Source organism: Sebastes umbrosus, chromosome 1, assembly GCF_015220745.1.
Source record: "Sebastes umbrosus isolate fSebUmb1 chromosome 1, fSebUmb1.pri, whole genome shotgun sequence".
Classification (NCBI taxonomy): domain Eukaryota; kingdom Metazoa; phylum Chordata; class Actinopteri; order Perciformes; family Sebastidae; genus Sebastes; species Sebastes umbrosus.
Window position 1 is genome coordinate 37,355,595 of NC_051269.1, and position 17,202 is coordinate 37,372,796.

The 17,202-nt window shown below is 42.2% G+C and overlaps 3 protein-coding genes and 1 long non-coding RNA gene across 16 annotated transcripts in view; 3 read left to right on the forward strand and 1 right to left on the reverse strand.

Moving 5' to 3' along the window:
• Nucleotides 1-6,271, forward strand: part of sulf2a (sulfatase 2a) — a 53,105-nt gene extending 46,834 nt beyond the window's left edge. For 5 of the 7 annotated variants that reach the window (XM_037774313.1, XM_037774230.1, XM_037774474.1 and 2 more), the window contains 11 exons: nucleotides 305-518; nucleotides 933-1,215; nucleotides 1,340-1,436; nucleotides 1,541-1,635; nucleotides 1,720-1,779; nucleotides 3,130-3,296; nucleotides 3,474-3,616; nucleotides 3,784-3,892; nucleotides 3,985-4,018; nucleotides 4,472-4,525; nucleotides 4,903-6,271. In XM_037774313.1, coding sequence (XP_037630241.1) covers nucleotides 305-518; nucleotides 933-1,215; nucleotides 1,340-1,436; nucleotides 1,541-1,635; nucleotides 1,720-1,779; nucleotides 3,130-3,296; nucleotides 3,474-3,616; nucleotides 3,784-3,892; nucleotides 3,985-4,018; nucleotides 4,472-4,525; nucleotides 4,903-4,933 — 1,287 coding nt within the window. In that variant the 3' untranslated portion in view covers nucleotides 4,934-6,271. The remainder of the gene's footprint in view (nucleotides 1-304; nucleotides 519-932; nucleotides 1,216-1,339; nucleotides 1,437-1,540; nucleotides 1,636-1,719; nucleotides 1,780-3,129; nucleotides 3,297-3,473; nucleotides 3,617-3,783; nucleotides 3,893-3,984; nucleotides 4,019-4,471; nucleotides 4,526-4,902) is intronic. The other 2 variants (XM_037774620.1, XM_037774695.1) reach the window with 2 other exon arrangements.
• Nucleotides 1-17,202, forward strand: part of LOC119492355 (inositol hexakisphosphate kinase 2-like) — a 1,011,171-nt gene that overhangs the window by 920,906 nt on the left and 73,063 nt on the right. The window lies entirely within an intron of this gene.
• On the reverse strand, nucleotides 6,196-6,642 carry LOC119494014. Its single transcript, XR_005208087.1, has 2 exons — nucleotides 6,526-6,642; nucleotides 6,196-6,381 (listed from the first exon to the last, which is right to left on the reverse strand). It is a non-coding gene; the product is annotated as an uncharacterized LOC119494014 (long non-coding RNA).
• arhgap46a (Rho GTPase activating protein 46a) overlaps nucleotides 7,615-17,202 on the forward strand; it is a 44,219-nt gene continuing 34,631 nt past the window's right edge. For 4 of the 7 annotated variants that reach the window (XM_037772543.1, XM_037772723.1, XM_037772802.1 and 1 more), the window contains exon 1: nucleotides 7,619-8,065. In XM_037772543.1, coding sequence (XP_037628471.1) covers nucleotides 8,052-8,065 — 14 coding nt within the window. In that variant the 5' untranslated portion in view covers nucleotides 7,619-8,051. Of the gene's footprint in view, nucleotides 8,066-17,202 lie in introns of all 7 variants that reach the window. The other 3 variants (XM_037772980.1, XM_037773061.1, XM_037772630.1) reach the window with 2 other exon arrangements.

Here is a 17,202-nt window from a genome sequence, read left to right on the forward strand (position 1 = left end):
CTAATTGATTTCCAATAATATATACATACATTTGCATAAAGCTAGCATATTTGCCCACTCCCATGTTGATGAGAATATTAAATACTTGACAAATCTCCCTTTAAGGTACATTTTGAGCAGATAAAAAATATGCGATTAATTTGTAATTAATCACTATTAACTATGGACAATCATGCAATTAATCGCAATTAAATATTTTAATCGATTGACAGCCCTATTTCTATGCATCAACAATTATGCTACGCTATGTACAGTATAAGCCTGAAGGCCCAACGTCATGAAATTTCCCTATGCCTTCTTTCAGAAGTGGCAGTGTGTGGAGGACCCGACTGGCAAGCTGAGGCTATATAAGTGCAAGGGCATGGCTAGTCTTTATGCCCCACGTATGCAGGCTCTGATGGCCAGCGGTGCCTCCCACATCCAGCTGTCTCCCACATCCAACTCCGACAGCTGCAACTGCGACGACGTGGGCTTCAAAACATCCGTCCTGAAGAGGAAGAGGCTGCTCACCAAGAAGAGTAAGTTCCTCTCTAGTCACTCACATGTTACCATTGTTCTGCTAGTTATTAATAGATCTGATTTTGTTCAGAAAGACACTTGTACTTTACTTTGAAATGTCCTTGCAGTAGCCTACAAAGTCTTGCCAAACAGGGCCATTAATCTCCAGCTAAAATAACCAGCTTTTGAAGTATTCATGAGATGAGGAGCATGTGTCGGTGCTGCCATCAAGTGGTGGAATAGAGTAGACAAGTGAGCCTTTAATCACAGGGGCTTTGAAAGAAACACAAAAGATTGTAAATTATTCCTGGAATATGATACCAAGTGAACGTTCATATCATCAATATTTTCTTTTGTTAGTGCTGGTCTCCACCATCATCATAGATCCTGATCTTTAGCATCAGAAACACATCCCTCTTTTTCATCTTACTCAGGTCCCTCTGTCTCGTCTTATTCAGAGGTGAAATCCAGTAAGAGTGTCTCTAGGAAGCGCTGGGCCCGCTCTGTGTCCTTTGAGCTGGACGGTGACCTGTATGCCGTAGACCTAGAGGAGGGCTACCGGCCCCTGGGCTCCAGGAACAGCAGCTGGACCACAGACGAGAAAAGAGGAGCGGCGAATGAGGAGGACAGTGAAGAGTTCAGTGGCATGGGAATCACAGCCATACCCACCAGCAGCAATAAACTCACACCACCTGCTTCTCTTAAAGTCACCTACAGGTACTACGCCGTACATCTGTCTGCATTCATGTGTAGTGTTTCTGGTGATGGAAGAGTTAGGAAATAATTTAGACTCCACATGCATGATTTTGAGTGTTGCTATTATGTTTTTTGTCTCCTGCAGGTGCTCTATTCTTATGAATGACACAGTAAAATGTGATGGAGGCCTCTACAAGTCTCTCCAAGCATGGAAAGACCACAAATTGCACATCGAGCATGAGGTACATTGTTAAATCTAGCCCATAAAATGCATTTCACAGGTTGTTAGTAGCTTGTTGTGGTGTATAATGAGCTGTGTGTGGCTGTTTGCTCCAACTGTGTTTAGATTGAAACCTTGCAGACCAAAATAAAGAACCTGCGTGATGTCAAAGGTCACCTGAAAAAGGTGCGACCAGAGGAATGTCAGTGCAACACTCCCAGGTGAGAATGTGTCCGAACCAAAGTGTCACCTGCATATATATCTAATTACATGCTGTATGTAACCGTTGTGTCTTGTCTTTACAGTTATCTCCTCAAGAATAAAGAGATGTTTAAGCTCAATGCGGGGCGCATGCACTCAGCCAGGTAAAGAGTTACACTGGGCCTCATGCAAGAACATTTTCATATTCTTATCTTAACTTTCTCTTGTACTGTGGGATCGTACAAGTGTGCCACGTCAGATTCAGCAAACGCTCCTAACTTTGGATAACTGTCTAAATGACCTGCATAAACATGATGAATGCCACCTGTGCATAAATGAGTGCCCGTTCATGAGGATATTAGCATAATTAACGCCCCAGTGATACCACATAAATCTACGCGTCCTGCCCCATTCATCTGTATCTGCCAATATATCAGCACGCTGTCTAAAGACACGCTCTCTTCCAAGAGCCTGACGTGCATCCAAAAGAAGTAAGTCAGCCGTGACGCGCCTGGTTAAAATTCCTGTTGACCTTTATTATATAAACAGAGACAAATGAACCTTCAATTAGTGTGTAATTTAAGTCGTTTTGCAGTTTGAGATGTTCATATTGATATTGTAGTGTTATTCAATAGCATCAATAACCAATTTAAATTAATAATGATATCGTTAGGCTATATGAATACATTTAGAATTATATTATATTATATTAGGGCTGTCAATCGATTTAAATATTTAATCGCATGATTGTCCATGATTAACATGATGACAACAGCTGTCAGTGTGCTGACTTGACTAGGACTTGCCCAAAACTGCATGTGATTATCATAAAGTGGGCATGTCTGTAAAGGGGAGACTCGTGGGTACCCATAGAACCCATTTTCTTTCATATATGTTGAGGTCAGAGGTCAAGGGACCCCTTTGAAAATGGCCATGTTTTTCCTCCTTCCCAACAAGCTAGTATAACATGGTTGGTACCAATGGATTCCTTGGGTTTTTTCTAGTTTTATATGCTGCCAGTAACTTCCGCTTTACTTCTATCATGAAAACTGAGCCCGCTACAACCTCTGGAAAGTTGCGATAAGATTGTGTTAATGCATTAAAGAAATTAGTGTCGTTAAAACTAATTTGCATTAACACGTTATCGTGTTAACTTTGACAGCCCTGCAGAGTCAAAAAGGATAATCTCAACATAATTATGAAGTGTGATTTATAGAGGATTTTCAAACTCAAAAGTACTTCAAAGTAATGAAATATTCACTCCATTAGGGAAAAACTTAGGTTTGAATAACAGCAGACTGATTTCACATGACTCCCTACGACAGGTCTGGACCACTCCCTAAGAGAAAATTCAAAATATGCGAAAATTGGTGAATGCCTAAATGACTCGTACAAGCCACTTAAGAATAAATCTGTTCGTACGAGTGGTTCTTGCATGAAGCCCATTGTTTGACAATTATTTTTTTATTCCCTCTTGCAGTCTCACCTTATTGAATTTGTATTGTTCTCATCAGAATGCAATCAAAGCAGAAGAGTCAGTGGATGGCGAAGGACCAGAAGCGCAGAAAGAAACTACGTAAATTCCTCAAGAGACTCCAAAACAACGACACTTGCAGCATGCCTGGTCTCACCTGTTTCACCCATGACAACCATCACTGGCAGACCGCCCCCTTCTGGACAAGTGAGTAATAACATGCGGCTGTATAAAGAGATTTGAAGGATATTGTTTGTGGAACTTTTCAATATTTTCCAAAGCAGGTTTGGTGAAAATAATTTTTGGAACAGTGTTTTAATACCCCTTTGTTTGTTTTCCACTCACACCCTTCCCTTCCTCACCCACTCCCACTCCCTCTCTCAGTGGGTCCATTCTGTGCATGCACCAGTGCCAACAACAACACCTATTGGTGCCTCAGGACCATCAACGACACACACAACTTCCTGTTTTGTGAATTCGCTACCGGTTTCCTGGAATATTTTGACATCAACACTGACCCATACCAGGTACTTCATTTGTACTATGTGGCAGATACATAAAAAACTCAGCAATAATAACTATAAAATGATCCCACGACAGGATTCATAGTGCATTCCTGTGAGCACAGGGGGTACAGATTTTCCAGAGATTTTCCAAAGCACTTGCCGACATTTTGTCCTTATTATTCCTGTAGCTGATAAATGCTGTCAGCACGCTCGACCGCAACGCTCTGAACGCAATGCATCAGCAGCTCATGGAGTTACGGGGCTGCAAGGGACATAAGCAATGCAACCCAGAGAAGGGTGAGTAAAAGGCCTCTAAGGCAAACATGATTTATTATAGTGTCTCCAGTAATTTCAGACTGAGACTAATGTTACCCTCTGCTTCCTTTCAGGAGGAAAAGAGCGAAACTACTTCAGTGAATACAGGTATTTTCTCCTTCCTTTTACAGCGCTGTTGATTACTTTTACAAACACTGCAGATGGAATTCATGTTACAGTCTGAACTCTGGGAGGTTACAGCCTCCCCAGTGTGTCTTTGGTTATGTTTCTTCTTACTGCGAGTCATCTGGGGGAGTCAAGAAAATAAAATACAGCGATGTGCTGAAATTGAACCTCCTCAAACTGGTTGTGATCAAAGCCTTTTTAGCATGCAGAAGCAGAAGCCAAAGAGGGCCAAAATGCAAGCCTGCTTTTTAGCTTCTGCTGTTTCCTTTTTGTAATGAAGCCTAATTGCCTGTCTCTGCTGTGTGTGTGTGTGTGTGGGGGTGTATGTGTGTGTGTGTGTGTGTGCGCATGCATGTATGTGTGTATATACCTGTTTGTTTGTCTCCATGCACGTGCATTTGCCCTGCGCGTGTATACGTGCTGTGCATGCTTCAGGCCAGTTCATCGTCGAAAGAGGCCAAAAGTGAAGAAGCCTTCCTCCAAATCGCTGTGAGTTTGTCATAATCCATCTGTTCCTTTGTAGTCAGCCAAGCTTTACTCCTCTCTCCATCCAGATCTTTTTTCAGCTTGGTCAGGTGACCCCAGCAGCATGCTCCCCTCTCTCCTATTTACTGTAATTCTCTACTCCTATACTTACAGTAACTCACATTTTACCTGCATTGCAAAGCATCTTCTTTTTCATTCCGTCACTCAAGTCTAATTCAATAAAGCAATGCAGGCGTGTCTTGTTATGTTGTGTTCTCAGTCCTGTTACTGTCATTTCTTACTTTCTCTCGCAGTGTTGGCACGAACAGACTGGGGCCACGGTTTCCAGTGAATGTCTCAGGTGGCATATTTAACTCACAGTATTTGTTTCCTCTGCACAGAGGGCAGATTTGGGAAGGGTGGGTTGGTTAACCACCTGCATCCCACAAAACCACCACATCGGCCTCCTCCAGCAAAGGGAAGGAGAAGGGGGGAGTGCAGGCGAACCCTAGGACCTTGACCACACTTCGATGGACCATATCCTGAGATACTACTTTACTCTAATCTGGGTTTTCATTATCGAGAGAGCTGCTCTGCGTAACTCTCACCCAGGCAGAGGAGACGCTGAGACTGAGAAGAAGCTTAAAGACTCTCCAATTGTCAATTCTACCTTCGCACACACTTCATTCTCATTTACATCTTCAGCCGTCAGAAACCATTAACATTAACAGGATGCTGTGAATCAGGTGGGACAGTTTGACGTCCACAAGCCATTCTGTCTATCAAGTACTGCTTGTACATAATATATATATCAGCTTTAATCAGCTTTCTTTCATGTCATATGGGACTGAGTGGAAACATGATGAGTTACAACTCTGCTGCTACTCAATGATGTCATCATGGCCTCATGATGTCTCTGTGGCACATGCTGATTAGCTATATCATTAGCGCTTGGAGTAACAACAAGATTTCTTTCTCTGCACCGTGTCTGCACAAGAACTTTTAAACGACCGACAAGACTCTTCGCCATAATCTTTTTGTATTATAGTTGATCTTAACGCCGATGAATGTCCTTTATGAAGCATCATCTTCCTCAAAGCTGTGAGATGTGAGGTGACCAGAGATTGCCTGCCTTGATCAATGACCTCCATCCAATGTCAGCCACACCTTGAACGGGAACTACAGTAACCACTATCTCACCAAAACCTCCAGAATATTTGACCCCTGGCAGAATGCGTCATTAGTGAATGCCCTTTTACTCCTTTGTATTGTCCGTACCAACACTGTAGAAGTATCCAAATAGTTTGTTCAGCTTGCTATACATGGTGCTACAGGATAACAATACAGAAGTAAAAATCTTGCTGTACAGTACAGTATGTATTTGAATGTATGTTGTGCAATTAATATAAATGTTTACAATATTTTTTATAATACTGAAGAGGCAGACCTCCTTGTATGATATGGGTTGACAAAATGAAACTTGTAGGGAGAGATGTAGCTGGAGAGATGTCATTGCCCGCAACTTGTATGTTTCCTTATTTACATCGGAAAAGCACTTAAAGGGTTCACTGTGAAGAGATGCGCCATGTATGTTTGATGGATATATAGTTTACTCTGTGCCAGAGGAACAACACAACAGTGTAATACTTATCGATGTGAATTTTAGCTACCTGCCTTTTTTTTAGCTTCTTTGATTTTTTTTTTTAGCAAATATTTCCATAGACCTGAGCGCTGATAGTAATTGTGAATAAAGTGTTGTTTGACCATAAACATCAGTGGACTTTTATTCTGAAATAGATTACATGGTTGTTTGTGTTGCTGTCCAGCAGGTGTCTCTGTCTGCTTGTCCTAAGGCTAACACCAAGGCTACTCACAGCTCACTACAATCACAACAGTGGAAAGATATGATCATGAAAAGAGATAGTTAAGGTCCCCAGCTCTCTGACAGACTGAGTCAAGTGAAAATAAAATGTGCATATAATATGATATTCCAATATGAATCTAATAAACAAAAAATAGCTCACCTCTCATACTGGTGTGTCGCTTAGCAACCGAAGATGTGGCTTTAGCTGAAAACTAGAATCTTCAGTTAGGTTAGCTAGTAGCTAGCTAAATAGTTAGCCGAATAGCATATATATATATATATATATATATATATATATATATATAATTTTTTTTTAAATTAATTATATATATACATATATATATATATATATATATACATTTTTTTTAAATTAATTATATATATACATATATATATATATGTATATATATATGTATATATATAATTTTTTTTTTAACAAATAACGACTTGATTAAAAATAGTGTGACTGCCTTTTTGTAAAAACCATAATAAATAAACTGAAAACAGAAAGGTGAACTTTCTTAACCTAGAAGTTATAAATCGCTCCAACAACAAGCTCTCATACTGGTGTGTTGCTTAGCAACCGCAAGATGTGGCTTTAGCTGAGGGCTAGAATCTTCAGTTAGGTTAGCTAGTAGCTAGCTAAATAGTTAGCTAACAGCTAACTATTTGAATAGCATTTATTTTTATATACATATATATATTTAATTTATTATTTATTTATTTTTACAAATAACGACTTGATTAAAAATAGTGTGACTGCCTTTTTGTAACAACCATGATAAATAAACTGAAAACAGAAAGGCGAACTTAGTTATAAGAAGTTATAAATCGCTCCAACAACTAGCTCTCATACTAGTGTGTTGCTTAGCAACGGCAAGATGTGGCTAGCTAATTTAGCTAGCTAAATAGTTAGCCAAAAGCTAACTATTTGAATAGCATATATATTATATATATATATAATATATATAATATATATATATTATTATATTATAATCAATTCCTTATTTGTAATATATATATATATATTACAAATAAGGAATTGATTAAGAAAAAACAAATAGTGTGACTGCCTTTTTGTAACAACCATAATAAGTAACCTGAAAGCTGAACTTTGGTAGCCTAGAGGTTATAAATCGCTCCAACAACTAGCTAACGTCTCGACAACAGTTGGCCGACCGTTGAGAACCGTTGGAACCGTTGAGGACCGTTGGAACCGTTGAGGGCCGTTGGGGACCGTTGAGGACATGGATGTATTAAAAGAACGGTTGAGGACCGTCATGTCCCTCAGAGCATGATGTGATTGTTCTGGTCACATAACGTTTTATCATGTTTTCTGCTTTTGTTCAGCCAACTGAGCCACTACATGTTTTATGGTTTGGTCTCTACTCTTTCCAGCCAGCTTGAGTCGAGGGGATAGAGGGTTGAGGGTAGAGGGTGGTGGTGGAGAAGAGGAGGTGGTGCAGCAGCAGCAGACTGGGTGACCCCCATCCCAACCTATGACTCACAGGCGGAGGCGGAGACTCCATATCGGATCCACCACCGGGAGGACCGTCCCCGTCCACCGTCCCGTACGTTACTCTACTCTACTCGTCGGACCGCTCTGTGAGCACAGAAACACTCATCCCGATACCAGCTTTAAACGTTTTCCCTTTGTGTTGACGCCTTGTTTACAATGTGAAGAAAATGGCCGAGACAAGGTAAGTTAGCGTTAACTCACACTTTAATATCAAAAGAGATACGAACTTTTAACTGGAGAAAGTTACGGAGCTAAAGCTGGCTGGTTGCCTCGCTATCACCTCACCGCCGCCGACAGCTCCTCTGAGGGCAGACAGAGAACACGCCACTCAATGGACATTGTTTAAGCACTTTACAGGGTGTTTAAGTAGTTTTTTAAAGCTTAAATGTTCGCTAAAGTTTGTGAAAATGAATTACATGGTTTGAGAAAACACTGTAATGTGAAGAGAATGGGTTGAAAGGGTTTTCCACTTTAGTTTTTTTAATGTTTTTCAAGGTTATACGCATATCTACAACATATGAGCATGTACACATTCAGACCCACACACAAAAGGGAACAATACAAACAGGACTCATGTCTGGGAGTTACACTTCCATTATGGTCCAGAGTTTGACACTTTAAATTACCACCATTTAAGTATTTGTAGTAGTAGTAGAGTTAATCTGCAAATTTAGTTTGTTGAAAATGAAGTACATGATTGAGAAAAACACAGTAATGTGAAGAGAATGGGTTGAAATGATTCATTTTAAACTGAAATTCAAGTTGTATTTTTGCTAAACTTTGGGTAGTTATAAACAGTTGGACTAGCTTAAATTTGACACCTTAAGTTACCACCATTTAAGTATTTGTAGTAGAGTTAATCTGCAAATTAAGTTTGTGAAAATGAAGTACATGATTGAGAAAAACACAGTTATGTGAAGAGAAATGGTTGAAAGGATTCATTTTAAACTGAAATTCAAATTGTATTTTGCTAGTGGGCAGTTATAAACAGTTGAATTAGCTTGCTAGCACGTACAGCTCAAGATTGACACTTGAAGTTACCACCATTTAAGTATGTGTAGTAGAGTTAAATTAGCTGTATCTGAGGGGGATATTGTTAATCTATCAGCAGCCCCATTTTTAGATTTTTTCCTATGTCTTTGCTGTGGTTAAGAAGCCAATAACCTAAACGGAAGGCAAATGTCCCACAGCCCATTTGTTGCTCCCATTTTTACTGGTGGAAGGTAACTGGGGCTCCCAGCTTCAGCTACTGGGTTTGATCTCCACATGTTGAATTTCTTCAGCATCTGCTTTGACTGTATTAAAACTTTGTTTAGCTTTCATCGGCTTCCTGGGGACAGATGGTTTGCTTTACAGTCTATTTAAAGCTACTGAGATGTATATAGGATAAGTTACTTTCCTTTCAAATTTTTCCTTCAACTGGTATTTAGTGCTGTGACTTTGTGTAGTTCAGACTTAATGGCTTTTAATGGCTAAAGCTGAAGTTTCTTTGATGTCTTAATATTCCTCCTCCTATGCGTGTATACTCCTGTTTTGAATAGTACAGCATGGATATTGTTTGACAACCAAGCTGCCCACACAGATGTCTTTTATGTAGCCTGAAGCGGTTAGTTTGGCACGCCAACCTGACTTCCTGGGTGCAGCAGTTTCACCAGCTCCCTGCCAGCTGGTGCTCGTCCGCTGACAGCGTGCTGTTGGTTTATGCAGACGTGTTAACTTCTCTATCTGTCCGGCAATACATCTCTATCTGTCCGGCACTACATCACAGACGGAGAAGGCCGGATGGCGGGACAAGACAATGGTCCATTTGGTGTTGCTCCCCCCCCTAAAATGTGTCTTCCATTCATTTGGGCTTGTGAGGAGCAGCAATTACAATAGGATGTTGTCTCACTGTTTGCCCTGCTAGCTCCCACCAGTTGACAGACATAAGCTTAGGGAACAAATCATGCATTCCCTTAAAAACAAGCAAAATTGGGTCTTTTGAAAAGGACAAGACAGGATGTCCATCCTACATCAGATTTGACAATGGACAAGTTTGTTTGCCGGTTGAGAGGAAGTGATTTTGAAGCTTGTACTCCAGTGGCTTATTATGGGTTTTGACATCTTAATAATATAACAACTGTGGATGATTTTTTTTTTTTTTAGACTTTAAGCTTCAAATCATATTTTCCAGCTTTCACCCTCTTCTTTTCTTGCTTTCTCTACTATAATCCTGGTTATATCCCCATGGCTCAGTGCTCTTAACACACACTTTTCATCTGACTTTGAGTCTCTGTGGTCTGCCACAATGACACTGTAATGAGGTTAAAGTGATTTGCCAAAACACATTTATCTGTACCGGTACATCTGCTGACATTTCAAACCTTTTTTACTGCAGAGATTAAAGGCTGGGTTAGCTTCCTGGCCCCCACACACACACTAGCTTGAACCTGATGCTAAAGAGTGCTGATCATCACTCCGTAGCATTACAGGGGATAATAAGTTGTAGGATGGTCATACGCTCAATCAGCTGTAAGGGTGAATGAGTCATCTGTTTCAAAAGAGTTTAACAAGTCTATATAATAATGAGCTCTTCACAAAAGCACATCAAACACAGAAATGTAACACTGCAACAGAGGATGAGACATGTTAACAATCTAACCAGAAAAGAAAAGTTTTAGGACCTCATGGGACCTTATTTCAGAAAAAATAAATATGTACAGTAGTCAACGGCAAGAGACAAATATTTTTTGATCCCATTTGAATTGCGACATGCATACAAAGATATGATGTTTGTCAATTTAAACCATTAGTTTGCAAGTCAAGAAAGTCTCAGTTTGTTGTAGTTTTGTCGTAGTATCATTTATTTTTGTGTGTAACCGCTCAGCGAACTACATCTCTCGTCTCACACAATATACGTCACCAACACTAGCTAGCTAGCTAACTGCTATTTTCCACGTACAAATGTAACGTTATCTTACCTGATGCGTTTTACCCAGCGACTCCTGTTCTTTTTATCAGCCGGGAAGAGAAAGAACGAGCAAAACCTGTTGCTGGTGTGAGTTCATCCCAGTATGAAAGGTATCGGTAGCTTCAGCAAGAGAGACGTCACTCAGAGACTTTTGGGTAATTACGTATTTTCACAGTCTTATACTTCAACAGTTTAACAACAAACTGCGACTTTTTTGACTTGCAAAATTATGTTTTAAATTGAAAAAACATAATATTTGTGACTCATGGCGCAATTCAAACGGGATCAAAACAATATTTGTCTCTCGCCGTGGACTACCGTTCATATTTTTTCCGAAATAAGGTCCCATGTTGGTCCACCGGAGAGGGCGGGACTTTGCCTCTCTATTTAATAGTGAGCTGAACTTAAATGAGCTCTACACAAAAATTACAAAAGCACATAAAACACAGAAATCTAACTCACTGAAACAGACTGGCATGAGACATGCTAACAGTCTACAGAGAAAAGAAAAGTTTTATTTGACCCTGAAATGCAGTGTCACAGTTGTCTCCCTCTATTACAAGCCTAAAACTCTGTTGTTATTTGTGAATATTAATCTGTCCCTCCCTATATCGTTGATCCCCAGCGATGGCCTCTTAAATCATAATCCCCCCCCCCACAGACCCAGCGTTAACATCTTCACCAGGCTGCTCTGCACTTCTAAGCCTGGAGGGCCTGCCGTCTGCACCTTCACTTCCTCTAGAGGACAATCCGGACATTTCTTTCCTGTGTGGCTCCTCGGCCAGCCACTGACCCCCCACTCACCCTGTAACTCTGCTCTGGGATTAGACCCTGGCCTCGTTTGTCATGTCAGCAGGGGAGGATTCGGGGGGATGGTGAGGTCCAACTCAAAATGAAGTTACAAACTGCTGCTGCTGGTAGGCAAGCAGGTCAGAAACTAAGGCTACATCCACACTAATACGTTTTTGTTTTAAAACGAAACATGATCTCCTGTCCAGATGAGTGTTTTAGGGCAGTTTCAGAATTTATCTCCATCCATACTACCACGCCTGAAAACGTATATCACATGACCATTCACATACACTGGATATGCATGTGCTGGTGTAAACAGGAAACAGCTCTGGACACAGGACTTGATGTAAAGCGCTCAAATAATAGCTTGGCTCCTGCACATGTAGGCAGTAGTAGCATTATAAAATTTAACAGCACAACAGCTGCAAGCATAGACAACAAGGTCAGCAACGCTTGTAACTCGTTATCCATGTTGAAATGAAAACACAGGAGTAGTGTGGACGCTAGGCATAAACGTAGCAAAAGTTATGCGATTTAAAACGAACGCGTACTAGTGTGGCTGTAGCTTAATAGTAAATGTTATTTTAGCAGCACGCAGATGGCAGAGGAGTTTATTTTTAAAAGGCTTGGCAGAACATGTCTTCATTTCGCTGGATGATCTGACAAGATAAAGTTTGGACAATGAACATTTAGGGTTATGAAGCACAATTACACCCTAATAGGTTCATTCATTTCTCTTATTTTGACAAGTGACCACATTGTTCCTGCTCCGACAGCTGGTGTACTGGACAGAAAGGCCGGCCTGTACGTGGTAAACACCCTGATCCCGTCCTCAGCCTCTCCTGCACATGTTCACTCTCGTCCAGAGAGTCTTATCTGACCTGAAAGAGCCCCATGTGCTCTTCAGCTAAGGAAAGGGGAGGAATTTTAGGAAGGACAGGGACTTGTGTGTGGTCAGGCTTACCCCCTATAAAAGGGAATTTATTGACCCTGTTGCTGAGTGGTGTCTCAGACAGACAGTGGCTGTTCAGCAGAGCAGTAAGGGGGCCGGAAGTTCCCAGCATTTCTGCTGAAAAGCTGCAGCATTCGTGGGAGAAGGAAGGATGTCAGGACGAGACAATACTCTCCATACAGAAATCACAGGGCGCTGCTTCTCTGCGGTGAGTTTGTAGGCGGATTACAGCGAGGGTATCTGAAGTTACATTCAGGACTGCCAACACTGAAATGTTCTTCTGGAACCGGCGGCGAGGTAGGCACCATTATCTCACATCTCATGAAGAATCAGTTTGTTGCAGTGAGCATTCTGGCATCTATAGGGAGTGAATTCACTTACACCATGTAAAATCGCTAGTTGGAAAGCAGCATGGGAAAGACTGGCTTTGCTGAAGGTGGCTGGACGACCTTGTGAGATCCAGCCTAATCCAGTGCCAATGGAGTGGGGAAACTGTCTCTGGTTCTGGATTAGGGCAGCTGTTGAAGGAGGTCACCCCAGATCTCGTATACATGTCCCAAGCTCCTCCCCGCCGCCGCTCTGATTGGCCGAGTGGAGGCACCACAGAGAGTTCTCGTTGAATGAAGTCTGCCTGTTGATCTGACAATAGTCTGCATTGTTCTGCTCCATCACAGGCTTCAGAATAGGGTGCATTTCACAGGCTTTGTAATGCATATGACCGAGAGTCATCACAGGACATTCTTGTCAACTAGGTAACCATTTTTTTCTATTCCCAGCAAGCCCACAACACGAAGCTGCTGGCGACTGCTGCAAAAAGGAAAATCTTTCTGACTTCTCGGGTCAGATCAGTGTGTTCATGTCTTTCACAAGCAAGCATTCGATGAAGGCCACCAGTTGCGTCGCCTCACTTCGCCTTCTTTCTGGAGACAGAGTATAGGCTGCCATTGTGCAGAAAGTCCACTTTGCATTTTTTACCACGCCATGGTTTTAAAATAGACCCCTTGTCCCAACAGTGGCACACGTTTGAATAAGCCTAGCACAGACCAAACTGGATCATCTGGTTATTGCTGTTTCTGCAGTGTGCGGTCACCGTAGTGACTCAGAGCTGCCAATCACGCTGTTCTCAGTCGATACCAGACGAGATGAGAGAGTTCATTGGAAGTTTATATACTCATCCTCATTGAGCGAAGATGACATGTCCGCGTCGTAGGAGAATCATTGCGTTACAGAAATTGGCGGAAAGGCAGCGTTTGCCTCAAAGGTGTTAAATCTGCTGGTGACTTTTCTTCAGCCTTACTGCTGCAGCAAGAGACAAACTCCAACGTGTCACACTTTACTTTTATATCTGGCACATCGTGAGACTGTACAGTATCCCTACTGCTTTTTCAGATCAATACTGTCATAACAGAACTGTCACACCCAGTATAAACAGCTTGTTAGCGTCCTGGAGGTGAACCAGGTGACAGAGTGAGCTCAGGAGTCTGTTCGTCTTTATCCTCCAGCCTCGCTCTCTCTGCCAAGCATGTGGATGCCCGGCTGTTTGGTCTTAAAGTGCTTTACCTCTCTTCCCCTCCTTGGCAACCTGCAGCCCTGGTGCCTCGACTCACATGAGGCCATCTCTATCGTGCCTTACGTGTCTTGCCGTGAAAGACGACCACTGAATTTGTTTGCCAAAGTCAGCACACGAGGAGTGAGGAATGGACTATGACAACTGCTACTGATGGATGAGGGGAGGAGAGGGGGAAGAGGAGAAGGGAGAAGGGATGAAGTGGGGAGAAAAGTTTTAGGGCATGTCCCCATTAATGTGGTTCAATTTGAAAACGCTGTTTATATGTTTTCTATCCACATTAAAATGCAAATATTTCTGTCCACCCTCTTTCTGATAACTTATTTAGTTTCAGCATATCCAATCACACACTCTCAGTGTTATCACTGACAAATCTATTAATGTACAAGTCATAAATGTAAGAAGGCTTTTGAAAGTCCCATCGGCGTATGGTCATCCATCCATTGAAGTGGATGTCCATTGATTTTTCACACCCTTTTGATCATCTTAATTCTTCAGGGGCTGTACAGATGATACATTTTAGCTGCAAGGCAACGCAACACCACAATACACAGCATAGAGTCAATAGAATGATCTATAAACCTGTATAAATTCTGACGAGGGGCAAAAGAGTAAACAAGACAGGCAGTATGCGGCCCTGTGGGTCTGCTTTACAAAGCACATCGCTGTTAAAGTCAGAGAACAAGATAAGTATACAGCGTCCTAACCCCGGGCATTAACTTTATGAGGGTTTCTGTGGGGATGAATGCCAAGTTGCCGCTCAGAAGTCCATTACTCTATAACAGACTCAACAGTCTTTATGCAGGTTTGTTTGTCGTTAAATTAAATGCAAGACACACACACACACACACACACACGCACACAGGGAGCAATTGTGCCATGCCGACCTCTAACCCTGGTGACACGGCAGGAACGGGAGGTGTTAAACAAAAGGGCCAAAGAATGTGTGTATGACAGGTGCAGGGCTTTTTTCTGTCATCTGAAACATGTGCACTCTCCCCTCCCCCCGATTGTTCTGGACACCTGCTGGGTGGAGTCTAGGAGCATTCTCGTACATCCTGCACAGAGACGACCCACATACACACCTCGTCCCAGCTCTGTTTCCAACAGAAACATTTGGTTCAGTGGAGACTTCCAGGAAACAAACCTTTGCATAGGCTGAAATTAGCCTCCATCAAACCTGATTCATGTCCTCACTATCAACAAACACTACTGGCAATGAAAACATGCAGGAGGAAACGCAGCACACCAAGCTGACCTATCATTTCTTGCAATGTCCCATAGTTTTTTTTAAGGAGGTTGGAGATGGATATCCCCTATTTCGAGACCCCGACGTATCTACGTGCACCCCTACACACCCTTAAAGGTGCTCTATACGATATCCAGAGCATCAATATAGCAGCAAACAACTATTTGCTATGTAAAGATATAGAGGAGTAATGTCTACATGAGCAGAGAATGAAGTCGCTCTCCCTCTGTGTGTGTGTGTGTCTGTACTTTGTTGACACAGGCGGGCCGCCCGCGCATGTGAGCATGTCCCACTGGCTAGCTCACTGCCGCTGCTCTGCACTGCTCTCATACGGCCCATACAGCTGATAACGCCGTGCCAACCTATCGCGGAATCGCAGAACTGTAACACCCCTCAGGTTAACTCCGTCAGCTCTGTCAGCAGTGTTGCCTTTGTATTCACTGTTAGCACCCTTAGCTACAAGCCGACTCAGTGTCATGTCTAGAAGGTAACCCACAAATTGCAAAAACTTACCTTCCTAACCTTAAAGGGGTGGTTTGGGTGTTTTGAAGTGGGGTTGTATGAGGTACTTATCCATAGTAGGTGTAATACTTACCGTAGATGACGGTCGGCACACCCCCAGCATTGAGAAACAGACAGGAGCACTGACACCGGAGCAAAGCAATATAGTACTGTGGACGGGGACGGCAGAAAAACATATTTTAGCCACCTAAAAGAAAGACTCACCTAAAAAATGTATATCCGTTCAAGTGTACACTCTATTTAGAATATTTTCCGACAGTGAACTGTGCATGTTACCTTCTAGGCTCAGTTGTCGCCATCTTAACACCTTTAAACAAATTATATTTAATAACACCAGCAACCAAATATCCTGACTAAAGTGAAGTGGAAAGTGAACCCAGATATATTTATTTTTAAGTGAGTATCTCACTTTGTTTTCAGTCCAGTCCCTTCTTGCTCTGCTGCTGATGGGGTAACACACGCTAGAGCTGCTGCCCTCTTCACTCTGCACAGTAAACGGGGCCGTGGCCGCGGCCCTCAGCGTGCCAGGTTTACGATTACTCTCTTCGTTAGTCACAGCTACTGGAACTGCTGCCAAGCTCTCAGTTGTCGGTCCGTGTCCCCGCTCTTGTTTTACAATATTTAGATAAGCAGGTTGCCTAGCAGCCATGCTGAATAGACTTTGTACATACATAATCAAACAGACGTCTAGTTATGGCAGATCACTCCTTGTATTATATTGAGGTACAGGCCTCTGCTTGCCCTGAGGGAGCAAAATGGTTTATTATTGTTGCTTCATTTTTAATAGTTTTGTACCTAGGTGAGTTTAAATTCCTTCCTCTTCACTGAGCGACGACTTATTTTAAGGCCAGTATCTGAGGAGAAAAGATGTTTTATGTCTCTAAATAGGAAATAGCAGGTCTGTAAATACACCGACCAGGGTGGACCTTTGGCACTTGCTGCTGCGCCTGATGAACGGAGTGCTAAGGTTTCCTAGATGAATGGCAGCCCCTGTGTGAGAACTCAGCCTGCCTGGGTCCACCAGGGACAGTCGCAGGCAGCAGCTCAGAATAGTCTGTTGTTGAAAAAGGTTAGAGGTCGCCGTATAAGAGTCCTGATTGATAAATGGGAGCTTAGCTGTCTATTATCTCACCTTAACAAGTTTATGGATAAATGAATGCAGTAATGCCCCCATTTGGCTCAGTTTCTGAAGGCGTCCGTCCTATCTGTCCATCAGAAATGCAACAATGGCGCTGAAGCACGAAGCTGCATTTCAGCCGTTATTCGATTATCTGATGAAAAACTGC